General features: G+C 38.0%; 1 protein-coding gene across 1 annotated transcript in view; it reads right to left on the bottom strand.

Moving 5' to 3' along the window:
* LOC124139320 (neuronal calcium sensor 1) overlaps positions 1-14,053 on the bottom strand; it is a 129,233-nt gene that overhangs the window by 51,734 nt on the left and 63,446 nt on the right. The window contains exon 3 of the mRNA XM_046506311.2: positions 13,649-13,697. Within this exon, the coding sequence (XP_046362267.1) occupies positions 13,649-13,697 (49 nt within the window). The remainder of the gene's footprint in view (positions 1-13,648; positions 13,698-14,053) is intronic.

Raw genomic sequence — 14,053 nt, 5'->3', positions numbered from 1 at the left:
ATAATTTAAAAAATGGTATTCAACAGTAAGAGAAAACAGCGAGCATGCTCTCGCTTTCAGTCAATGGTTTGCCTGGTATTGATTGACTAAGTGCAAACTGCCAGGATATAGCTGGAATATTCCTGGATGGTTTGCTCACTCACAAGTTTCATCAGCATATCATTGATTTTATATTCTTCACAGCTTCTACATGAACATCCTTTCAACCACATAAGGGTAGTCTAGTGGTTAAAGCGTTGGCTTGTCACGCTGAAGACCTGGGTTCGATTCCCCACATGGGTACAATGTGTGAAGCCCATTTTCCGGTGCCCCCCGTTGTGATATTGCTGGAATATTGCTAAAAGCAGTGTAAAACCATACTCACTCACTCACTTCAACCACATAAAGAAGTCCCAGGTTTTATCAATGTATTGACTTCATGATCTTCACAGTTAGTCTCACTCCCTCACTCACTCACAACCGTTCATTAACCTATTGACTTTATGATCTTCTCCACAGCTAGTACATGAAGACCCTTTCATCCACATGAAGACTCACTCACTCACCTTTCATTAACCTATTGACTTTATGACCTTCTCCACAGCTAGTACATGAAGACCCTTTCATCTACATAAAGACTCACTCACTCACTCACAACCTTTCATTAACCTATTGACTTTATGACCTCCACAGCTAGTAAATGAAGACCCTTTCATCCACATGAAGACTCACTCACTCAATCACTCACAACCTTTCATTAACCTATTGACTTTATGACCTCCACAGCCAGTACATGAAGACCCTTTCATCTACATAAAGACTCACTCACTCACAACCTTTCATTAACCTATTGACTTTATGATCTTCTCCACAGTTAGTACATGAAGACCCTTTCATCTACATAAAGACTCACTCACTCACTCACAACCTTTCATTAACATACAGTGATCGCTCGCTATTGCGCTCTTCGATAAAGCGCTACTTCGGTTATTACGCGCGGTAACGCATGGCTCCCAAAATTTATGTACACTTTTAATACTGAGAGTTTTACACAGACATGATTGTATTGTTGTTCGTTGTTTATTTGCACATAACGCTTCTCATTGCATAATCAACGGTTTATCGCTGAATGGAGTTCTAATAATCTGTTTGAAAACATCCGCGGCAGGTCCCGGAAATACGATTGTTCTACTAGTTAACTTTTCACACTATACATCCTTTGATCTTAGAAGCGCATGCAGGCAATAAAAGAGAACCACAAGTGAAGTTTATATTCTTAATTAGTCGGCAATCCAATTTAAGGCTAAACTGTCACACACATGTAGTTGCTGTCACAACACGGCTGTCATTCATTTCGTAATCGCGCTTTCGTAACATCGCCTGTTTTTTCCCCGTAGTTATAACAAGCGATTTCATTGGATTAAAATTTGTTTCTAATGACGCTTTCTTGCCGAAATCTGCTACAAGTTTCGTGATTGGTCAATTTTGAGCACGTGACCTCAGGCAGCCAATCAAGCTGTGATACAAAGCTCGTGTTTGATAAATTTCAGAAGTTAGCGAAAGATTTTTTGTTAAATCGTGTTATTCTGATCGTTTTAAGCAGGAAATCACGATATATATTAAAAATATGGAACTTTGCGAATGTATCGTGCTAGGTTACGAGCTGTGACAAAGATTTTTCATGCATATATTTTTGCATTAAACGTTGTGTCCGAGCCGAGAAATCAAGGCGACGAAAGCCGAGATGTCATTTGACTTACATTACACGCGATCGCACGAAACGATGGAAATAATAACTTAGATGTAAGTTTGATTACTTTTAGATATATTTTTGTTGATTTTATTTATCACTTTGTATAATATATTTAAAGATTTGCTTAAAATAGTCTTTATTTTGCTCTTTGACATGTTCGATGCGGACCCGTTGTCGAAATGTGTGTCCGAGAATTTTATTTTCAATAACATCGCGGGAAATAGTGAATAATTTTTTAAGTTATTGATAAAAAATGATAAATTAGAATGGAATACGTATTTCAGACATTGTGAAATATGACAGATTTAATAAATGAATGATATTACAGGTAGATCTAGGTCCATAAAAATATATACTATTTTGACGTGACGTGAGATAAACACATAGGCCTATTGATGATTTGAGATTTGCCGAGCGCGCTCCCCCGCCTCGGCCTCGGTTAAACGGCTCATCGTCTATAACGCCCACCAATTATTTGGACCCCATTGGTAGCGCAATAGCGAGCGATCACTGTATTGACTTTATGACCTCCACAGCTAGTACATGAAGACCCTTTCATCTACATAAAGACTCACTCACTCACAACCTTTCATTAACCTATTGACTTTATGATCTTCTCCACAGCTAGTACATGAAGACCCTTTCATCCACATGAAGACTCACTCACTCACCCACTCACAACCTTTCATTAACCTATTGACTTTATGATCTTCTCCACAGCTAGTACATGAAGACCCCTTCATCCATATAAAGACTCACTCACTCACTCACAACCTTTCATCCACATATTGACTTCATGATATTTTTCAGTTTATATATGAACATCCTTTCAACCACATAAAGACAATCACTACTTCATGATATTCTTCACAGTTTGTACATCAAGACCCTTTCAACCACATAAATACTCTCATCACACAGACTGTGGAACAACATGAACTATTCACCAAGTTTAATACCAAAGCCATCTAAGGGAGAAAACACAATAACAAAATTCTCGCAAAAAGTTGTGATTCTTTCAAAACTTTCCACAATGAGATCCTTATTTTCCTCAAAACTGTCATGGAAAAGTAGGTGACCATGAACTACAAACAAAATCAATATGGCAGCAAATCTAACACACTCCTTCCTCCAATCTCCATGCTTCAAACCTATATTTAAACATCAAGCCAAGAACTTTATTACTTTTGCAAAGAGAAATTCCATGTTACTTTTATACAAACGACTTGTGATGCTTACACGCAGTAATTGAGTTTCACATTTGATTGGCAGGGTTCTTTTCTGGCAGTAATCAATTTCAGCTTGTGGTCATTACGACTTTGGAAGCAGCTAATCACAGCCAGTGATCACTCATTGTTTGTCAAGTCTGCAAGCAACAAAGCACCCATTACCAGCTGAATGATGATGGGTCAACATTATGACTGAAAGGAAACACTGAAGTCACGCTATATGATATGTATTGCAATACACTAAGTGACTGTTTCACAGTGAAAATTGCATGAATGTATTCTTAGGCCAGGCAATTCATTTTATAGCTTCATAGGAAAGACTACCCTGAAACTGTTTTGAAAATGTGAAAAAAGATTGCATTTGTAAATACCCTCAGTAACCTCAATCCAAGACATATTTTTTGTCTATAGACCTTTTGCAGTATTGACCATTATATCTGCAAAACAAAAAAAAGAATAATTTCCATATAACAGTAAAACAGATTTAAACAAAACTGGTACATCAGACTGCATAAATGGTTCCATGTGATCAAGCCAAAATGTCCAACAGTTTGTAGCTCATCTGATGAAATCAACAGACCTGGAAACTTATTCAGGGCGAGTGAGTGAGTATGGTTTTATGCCGCTTTTAGCAATATTCCAGCAATATCACGGCAGGGGACACCAGAAATGGGTTTCACACATTGTACCCATGTTGGGAATCAAACCCGGGTCTTCTGTGTGACGAGCAAACGCGTTAACCACTTGGCTACCCGACCGCCCCTAATCAAGGCGAATCTAGGATTCAAATCCACATAGGGATGCAACTCTGCACAGCATGTGGGGCACCTTAAACAAAAAGGTTAACTGTATCCCAGTATACTATAAATTGTACATCCTATGTCAAGTGAGTGAGTGAGTTGGTATGGTTTTACGCCTAATCTTAGCAATATTCCAGCAATATCACAGCAAGGGGACCCCAGAAATGGGCTTCACACATTGTATCCAACCTGGGTTTTCAGCGTGACAAACGAACGGCTTAACCACAAGGTTACCAGGTCTTATAGGACTACTGTGGTGAAACCAGAGAGCACAAACATGGTGATGACAAACCTAGAAACATAGTTACTGGGATTCAAACTCATGATCATTAGAATCTTGTACACCTAAGGGACACCTTCTATACGGCAAATTGTGGTGCCATAGACAACCGGACAACCGTTTCCCAAATGCATGAGGACCAAATGCATACGTTTTGTTTGTTTGTTTGTTGTTTAACGCCACACTTTGCAATACTACAGCTATATGATGGTGGTCTGCAAATAATGAAGTCTGGACAAGAAAATCCAGTGATTGACATCATGGGCATCGAGCTATGCAATTGGAATACAATGACATGCATCAGCAAAGTCTATGTGACCACTGATCCCGTTAGTTCCCTCTCAGGACAAGCATTGGTTGAACAATTCTAACCCGGATCTTCACACGGCAAATTGCACTCAACATCTCTTGGAATCAAGACCTAAAGTGTCGCAGGTGGTATATGGTTACCATTTGGAGGAAACCAATGAGCAAGGGGTTCATAATCATGAGGAGCACGAGAGTCAAACAATCAGAGGATCCTTGCATGCCTAAGGGACCTAACTCTGCACAGCAAATTGCAGCTCCTCAGATCACTGACAGACCGCCTGTTCCGCAAGCACCCAAAGACCTGGACTGCCTCTCCTATAAAGAGTATTAGGTGTCTATGCTCTCCTTAGGCTTAAGGGGATGTTACAATAACATAACAAATCAACAAGGAGGATTTATATCCCATCCTCCCTCAAATTGCCAGATCCAATCTTCCAGCCTCTATTATGGAGCATACTAAATAGGGATTGAGGGATGGAAAGTGATAAATCTGTGAGTCATTTAGGGCACATAGTGATAGAAATAAACCAGAGACAAGGTCTGACAGAAAGTAACCTTCAGGCAGAGCCTTGTCCTTTTGATTCTTATGCAAAGCATCTTTTCAGTGGATCAGTAGGGTACTGCCCGGCTTTTGGTCATTTTGTATCAGTACCACACAGTGGACACCCACAATCAATAAACTGAGACTTTGCTGTCCAGGCATGCAGGACTTCCCCAACGCTGTGTTATAATGAATGAGCACGTATAGAAGGGATCAACCATTTAATATTTGGATACTTTTTTTTTTAAATTCCTGAAAAATATATTTAGTTGTCATGTTTTACAGAAAAACAACATCGTCCACTGAAAATGCATGATGACCTGTAAAAAAATATAAAAAACACAAAAATTTTGCCTCATCCTTTCACAGAATAGAATTGTTTCAATGCAGTGACCAGAGAAATATCCCTCCCACTCCCAGAATACTGAATGTTCGGTCCCTGGAGAATGTTGTTAAACATAATTGAAAAATTGTAGCTATGTATGCATATGTAAGCGGTAGAACTAATCTAATTTGGGGCAGGGGGGTGGGGAGATTATTTCCTTCCTAGTTTCCCCTACCCCGAAATCGAGTCCCTCGGATTTGTCTCAGGTGTCCGCTTTTATGTGGTGATTTCTAGCACTAAGCTGAGAGTTACAGGTTCAAAGGATTTTTTCATCTAGTGATATATATGACTTTCAGATAATCACAGTGAGATTTTGCCACCCTCAGTAGTACCACGTAATAAAATTTTGGGGTCTGGCTCATGGACTCATGAGACAGTACATGTGACGTGTTTCAGTGTGGGGCAGGACCGAAGCCCAAAAACCTCTTAGGACATAAGTTCGCCAAACGCTGTCACCCATCTACTGATTTGGCAATAAAGTACCTCTTACCTCAAATAATGATGACAAACAAATGGAATCAATGTGACACCAAAAGTGCAATGGTTTCTAAATTAGTAACTTCCAACTGACATCAGCAAAATGACAATTTAATATCAAATCCAATAACTTGTCTGAAACATGGCAGACTTAGTGATTCTGTATCACATCAAATCAATCACCCTGTTTCAATATTTGCAAAGTAGAGATTGGCAGTTTCAAGGAAGTTACCACTAAATTCTTCATTTTAACATCAAGTACAATAAAATTCCCATCAAAACACAAAATAGTGACACCAAAGTTTGTTCAAACACCAGATTTTATGAGAGTTATATTCCTCAGCGGGATATAAAGATTGCGACTTTATGTCAAGTTTATTTTCACCTTTTCCATATACTGATAACCTTTGCACATCAATGTCTCACTTAGCAAAGTGTCTGAACACTAAGTGAAACTGGCCCCTCTCAAGGTGTGAGGGAACATACTTGACGCTCCCTTCACCCCAAATCCGATGCACATGGTAAGCCAGGGGTGGGTCCCGTGGGGTAAGGTGTGCATGCCCATGGAGAGGATGGAGTGGGGTTGGGGCGGTGCTCATGCAGCTTTCTCTCCTTCATTCCACATGTTGACAATGGTGAGGCTGATCTGCACTAATTCATTTTAGTTTTCCTACAGTATAATACAGTAAAGTAGTAAAGTACGGTTTTAACGAACTCAAAGGGACTACTAATTTTAGTTCGGTATAACCGTAGTTCGTTATAAGCATATATACAGCATGACTACAGCAAATAGTCGAGACCAAACAAGTAAGTTCGTTATATCCGTCAGTTCGTTATAAGCTTGTTCGTTATGACGGTAGTTTACTGTACAATGGAGCCCAAAAAATATCTTCCTCTTCTCTTTCTATCTTTCTTTTTTACATTTTGATTTCAGGATCTACATCACAGACTATAAATCAATTTGAGTCAATAACATTTCTCTATTTGGCCAAAACACAAGACCAATTGTATTACTTGTAATCCAAATGTTTCATCATAGTTGGAATCAGATGTAAAGAAACCCATGTGACACTTTTATTATTAAAAAAAGAAAACAACCAAAAACTACCTTTCATCACATAATTGTTAGGTCCAATATTGTAACCTGACACACAAGCACTTGTTTCTCGGCCTTAGAATACAAACAATGCAAGTGAAGTTGTTCCACGCAACATCTAACTTATTTAAGAATGCTACCATTAGACTTACCAACCAAAGTGATACTGATTTAGGTGACAAATAAATAAAGTCAGCATGACCTCTAGCTGCTTAAAAAGAATTACCGTAGTTTTCTTTGTAAGCTCAGATTTGATAGTGTTTGCAGACAAATTTAATGTCCTGATTTAAAAAAAGACATAAATTTAACAGTAAAAAAAATCACACTTATGAAAAAAATCTGTTCGATTTCCTTTTTTTTCATTTTGGATAAAAAAATAACTTCATGTAAGTTTTTTTTAAAAGAAGTTTCAAACATGAAGAATAGTTCTTCAGCAACTGATGTTGACCATAAGACGACTATGCTTATTGTAAGAGGCGACTAACAGGATCGCTGACTTGGTTGATGCATGGCATCATATCCTAATTGCGTGGTTCGATGCTCATGTCCATCACTGGATTGTCTGGTCCAGACTCGATTATATAAAGACTGCTGCCAAATAGCAGAAATATTGCTGAGCGTGAAATCAAACAACAAACAGAAGGTATAAAATATCTGAACAAATAATTGACTTTATGTGGCCTTACCATCTTATTTCTCAATCTTTATTTTTCACTTTCCTACTTGACAGATATTACAGGTTACCAAACAAGTAGTAACTTCAGTAGCAATATGTTCCTCGTAAAGGAGATAATGGGGAGTACAGCCCTATCACTTAGTACATTTACTGAACCTTATGTTCTGGGGAAGGGATACAGGTGTAACTGTCAGTCCACACATTTCATAAGTCAGCTGGCTGATTGATCAAAGTTAAAGTCAAGTCAAAAGAAGTTTATTGTACAAAAGGCCTCCGGCCCATGTTCAAGAAAGAGTTACGCATGTAGATACAATTATAAATGTTACACATTGGGATATACACATTGCTTGATTAATTCATTTCTTTTGGCTAATGCATGCTTAATATAAAGAGAAAGATTTAATATATTAGATTTGTTCTTTATCGTCAGCCTAACTACAAAGGCGTTTATTGGTCATTCCCTGTATTTCCTTGGATGGTAACAAAATGGTCACGTCATTCCCTGTATTTGGTTGGATGGTAACGAAACAGTCACATCATTCCCTGTATTTGGTTGGATGGTAATGAAATAGTCACGTCATTCCCTGTATTTGGTTGGATGGTAACAAAATGGTCATGTCATTCCCTGTATTTGGTTAGATGGTAACAAAATAGTCCCGTCGTTCCCTGTATTTGGTTGGATGGTAACGAAATAGTCACGTCATTCCCTGTATTTGGTTGCATGGTAACAAAATGGTCACGTCATTCCCCGTGTTTGGTTATGGAGGTACATTAACAAAAGTTGTTTTTTAAACTGTGCAACTACTGCCACTCAATACAAAGCTGAGCTGAATTCATTTTTGTCTGGTAAACTCCAATATAATCCATATGTTAAGTCCAATGTTTTAACTGAAAAAAATCTGTAAAAAAAAATTCAAGTCTAACTGAATTTATACTAATTCTGCAGATACAGTACATAAACCACTAGACTTCAGGTTCAAACAATAGCACTTGTGCATATTTCTAACTTTGGTCAGTGACAACAAGTATCACTGATTTAGTAATCATGCATTTTAGTTTTGTAAAGGGAGCACTGACACTGCACATAAAGCAGCGGTATGTCAATGTACATTGTCATCAAGTATATAGCTTCAAGGAGCTGAGCCAGACAGAGGGCAGGCGCTAGGCAGGGATTGATCTAGGCATGCTCGGAGGCAGATATTCCGCCCCAAGTCTGCAGCAAATGTCGGAAAAGTTCCTAAATTGGAATTAAAACTTTCCCCAAGTCATGTTATTATACTTATAACCAATGTTATACTCAGGGCCTCATTTCCCAGAGCAGTCATAGCACTACAACTGTTAAAAGTCAATGTTAAAGTATAGGCGTTATGATAGTCATAGCACTACAACTGTTGAAAGTCAATGTTAAAGTATAGGCGTTATGATAGTCATAGCACTACAACTGTTGAAAGTCAATGTTAAAGTATAGGCGTTATGATAGTCGTAGCACTACAACTGTTGAAAGTCAATGTTAAAGTATAGGCGTTATGATAGTCATAGCACTACAACTGTTGAAAGTCAATGTTAAAGTATAGGCGTTATGATAGTCATAGCACTACAACTGTTGAAAGTCAATGTTAAAGTATAGGCGTTATGATAGTCGTAGCACTACAACTGTTGAAAGTCAATGTTAAAGTATAGGCCTTATGATATTCACAGCACTAGAATCGCTTTGTGAAACTTAGTTCTGGTAGATTTGAATTCAGTCCTGCGCCATGACCGTGGAATTTATTTAAAAAATAAAACTAGATAAAACTAAACTTAGTCCTATTATGAAAACAGCAGAGGAGGAAAGTTTCTTTTGAAGAAATAGATTACAATTTTAAAAAGTATTTTCATAGACCAAGTTTTCATCTCTATTATCATAGACCAAGTTTTCATCTCATGTGAATTTTATGTCACTTATAACAAGGCCAACCAAGAGGATGATGCTAAATGCTTAGTTTTACATTACTGCATTGAATGTATTGCTAAACTACAGTGTTAAACTTTCTCATAATTTAAAAAGATAATTACTTTTTAAAAATCCCAATTTTAAATAAAAAAATGATTCCTTCTCAATTGGCTGTCATGGGCACAGTTTTGAACCCTAGATAAATGCCTGGGAGGCTGCAGAAGGTTTGGTGGGTGATAGAGCCTGACAGAGCACCTCTGACACTCACAAGGAGCACCTGCTGACATCAGGAGCTGCCCGAAGCAAAGATCCTAGGCTTTACTTACTTCTAGCCCTTTGGCCTGTGGCCAGCAGAAAAGGAGTGGGCCTGTTATTACCATATTTTCTTGATTATAATATACACTTAAACACACATTCTAGGCAACAGGTCTTGTGTATAATGTGCAGTCAAAAATTACATCGCTTGGAGCCAACAAACTTGGTCAAAATGTTGATGTAAAGTTTGCAATAAAAGATAACTGTAGGCATTATTATTTACAAATAAAGGTATTTTCTATTACACTAATCATTCATGATACACACTAAACAATATTACTGTGTCTGACTCATAAAATAATCCAGAAATAGCAATAACTATTCCCTCAATATTTTTTATTACAAAATTGTGTTACAACAAGGGAAACAGACTTGCTGACCTGCTATTTCTGGTGTTATATGGTAGAGGTAATGTTTCTTATTAGTAGAAAGTGATAAAACCTAATTTTCTGCATATACGATCGTACACACAGCCCTCTACACAGCTGTAATCGAGAGGGAAAAGTCGGCCAGTAGGACCCCCACACGGTAGCTTCCAGTTGAATTTCCTGTATCAACAAATTTCTGGAATACTGAATGGGTATGTAGCAATTTCCATTTGCAAATGTATAAACAACATTCCCTGTGGTTGTCTACAAGGTGGGGTAGCTTTGCGGTTTAAGCGTTCGCTCATCACGCTGATGGCCAGGGTTTGATTTTTCCATATATACAATGTGTGAAGCTCATTTCTGGTGTCCCTCGCTGTGATATTGCTGGAATTCAAGGTGAAGTTTTCCAAACTAAAAGGGTTTTTGTACACAGGCTTATCAACATGCTATATCTATTTCTGCTATTCCACAAAAAGGCAATGCCAAGGACATTTTACTTTAAATGTTACTTCTCTTCAAAACTAGTTGGTGCTGCTAGACGAAAGATTTTGTTTTATAAACCAACACCTGTGTTCTTGGGGGAAAGAAACAAAACTGTCATCAGTGTTACCATCCTTGAATTCAACAAATCTATTAACCTCAATACAAGTTACACAAGTTTATCAGAGTTACATACAAATAAAACATTTGTGCTGTTGAAATAGCATCCAAAACTCTTCCAGGATGCATGAATGCTTGTTTCTTCAACCATCAGTAATTGGATTGCAGTGTTCCTTTGAGAAAAGCATGAAGATTGCAGTGTTCCTTTGAGAAAAGCATGAAGATTACAGTGTTCCTTTGAGAAAAGCATGAAGATTGCAGTGTTCCTTTGAGAAAAGCATGAAGATTGCAGTGTTCCTTTAAGATAAGTAACAGGTTTTGAGTGTTCCTTTAAGAAAAGTAACAGGTTGCAGTGTTCCTTTAAGAGAAGTAACAGGTTTGCAGTGTTCCTTTAAGAGAAGTAACAAGTTTGCAGTGTTCCTTTAAGAGAAGTAACAGGTTTGCAGTGTTCCTTTAAGAGAAGTAACAGGTTTGCAGTGTTCCTTTAAGAGAAGTAACAGGTTTGCAGAGTTCCTTTAAGAGAAGTCACAATTTTGTTGTGTTCCTTTAAGAGAAATAACAGCTTTGTAGTATTCCTTTAAGAGAAGTAACAGGTTTGTAGTGTTCCTTTAAGAGAAGTAACAGCTTTGCAGTGTTCCTTTAAGAGAAGTAACAGGATTGTAGTATTCCCTTAAGAGCAGTACCAGGATAACAGTCTTCTTCTAAGATCTGAAACTTGTAAATATATACAACAACACTTGTGTTATGTAGCATCTTCAGTCCAAGATAGGGAAACAGACAGCAATCTAGTTAATGAATCGGTGGGATCGTCATGGTTTTGGCAGGCCTGGCAGAGGGGCTGGTGGGAGTCGAGGTGCACCAGCTGGCTTGTGTAACTGCTGGGAGATGGGAGCCAAGCAAGTCATGCAGGCAGAACACAGGCCATTATGACGATGTAATCTGAAGTGAAGGTTAGAGGAGTTCCTGCTAAATCACATTAAAGACTTTTAGGCATGTTTAGAATTTCTTTTCCAATGGTGCATTCATTACACTCTATGGATGTTAAATCCCCTGAATTTGCTAGATGTTCCCAGTTCTCAAACCATAATCTCGGCCATTTACAGACCTCCCAGCTGGGACACTGATAGGGCAGGAAACTCATTGTGTGATAAGTAGCATATGAATGAACATACCTTATACCATCACAGACAAACATAAACTTGAGATATTGACTTGTTCCCATGACTATAAAATTTTCGTTTTCCAGGCATCAGATAAGATTAAACCTTGAAAGAGAAACTGAATTCCCAATCACAATGTAGCTATACAGATATATTCTTTAAAATTATTTCTGAAAATTAATACATCTAGTTGTGGGGGGCATTGGCGGCCCAGTTGTCTAAGGTGCCTCAATTCGATATGCAGAGGTGTGTCTCTTGGACTAGCCAAAAACCTATGATTGTGGGTTCAAATCCCGGTTCGCCCTGATTTTCCAAGTTTGTCATCACCATACCCATGCACCAAAGTCGTCAACATCTAAGACCACGATCACTTTGGGCTTTCCTCCTACATTGAGCTGACAAGTCCTGGACAGGAATACTGTTAAAAGTGGCGTTAAACCCAACTCACTCACTCACATCATTATTACAAAACAAAGAACAAGCATTATTTTCATAAGAGAAAACAATCCATCTCAATCCGAAATAAAAGACAACTAGAGAAATAGCAAAATTCAATTCAAAGTCAACAGCATTAGTTCTATAGTCCTTGCCAAACCGCCCAATGGTTAAGATGTCATCAGGATTAGTAGAAATTTGCCATTTCTAAGGGTTTTGCTATATGTTATCATTGTAAGGACTAGTGGACTAAAATTTTAACTGTTAGTTTCTATCACTGATTTGTAAACTGTAAAGTTAAAAAGTTATAGTTCTGATTAACACAGCAATGAAGACAAGCTAGTAACCATGTAACCATGTTTGTAACCATGAGAACCATTGTCCATTGAGACATTTTATTCAAAAAGTTGAAAACCCTGCAACCCCACCATCCCAACAATAGATTCAACACACACAATATTTACATTAACCAAAAGAGAAGAGTTAAAACATAAAATAAAATGATAATCCCAGGTTATATTTGTTTTTTTTACAAATATATGTCTCCATTGACATGTGTATATCCTAATATACATATCCAATACGACACACATCTGAAATGACATAAGTTCCTGCTCTATTTCTCCAGTGACACAGGACACTTAACACCAATGACACCTGCCTTCAATGACACTTAACACCAATGACACATGTTGCCAATGACACCTGCCTTCAATGACACTTAACACCAATGACACATGTTGCCAATGACACCTGCCTTCAATGACAGTTGACACCAATGACACACGTTGCCAGTGACACCTGCCTTCAATGATACTTAACACCAATGACACATGTTGCCAATGACACCTGCCTTCAATGACACTTAACACCAATGACACATGTTGCCAATGACACCTGCCTTCAATGACACTTAACACCAATGACACATGTTGCCAGAAGAAGTGTCTGTTGTCGGAGCATACTTCAAAGGCCCCAAACATTTGTTACAAATAACTTTACAGAAAGCAGTCTATAATTATTTATTTACAAGTAACTCATTAATGTCTCAGACTGTAAGCTGTGATGACATTTTAATGGTCACAATTTAATTTAGTGTAACAATGAATTGGTTTGGCAACAGGAAACACAAGCATTTCTTTTTATTATATCTTTTTCCTATTTTTTTCTGTGTGTTTGTGCGCGTTCGTGCATTTGTGTGTCTAGGTGTGTGTAAGTGTTTGTGTGCCTCATGTGTGTTTGACTGTGTGACTGTGTGCGTGCGTGCGTGGGTGTTCTCAATTATTGCAAATATAGTTGAAATTTAACCTACCTCAAGGGTGAGCTTTCCATCAGGACAATCTTTCATAAAACCTTTGTACCTGCAAGACCAGAAACAAACAGATACACAATTGAAAATTTATAGTACACATGTTGGTGACATTGTCTCTTGTTGCGTATTCACTTTGTTGCACGTCTAATGCTGGTACCAATTTATCTGGGCCGGGCAAATCAGTGACTGACTGAATGAGAAAAAAAATCAACAGATTTCACTTTCACTTTTTTTTCACCTTTTTTGCCCTGGGATTCCCATAAAGGTCATGCAATTGGCAGCACTGTCTGATGTTCAACACAGCATTCAGCAATATTCTAACTATAGAGTGAGTGAGTATGAGTGAGTGAGTGAGTGAGTGAGTGAGTGAGTGAGTGAGTGAGTGAATATGGTTTTATGCCGCCT

This window comes from Haliotis rufescens, unplaced genomic scaffold (genome assembly GCF_023055435.1).
Source record: "Haliotis rufescens isolate VD_foot unplaced genomic scaffold, xgHalRufe1.0.p SCAF_8, whole genome shotgun sequence".
NCBI classification, from domain to species: Eukaryota; Metazoa; Mollusca; class Gastropoda; order Lepetellida; family Haliotidae; genus Haliotis; species Haliotis rufescens.
This window is presented reverse-complemented; position numbering and strand designations above follow the sequence as displayed.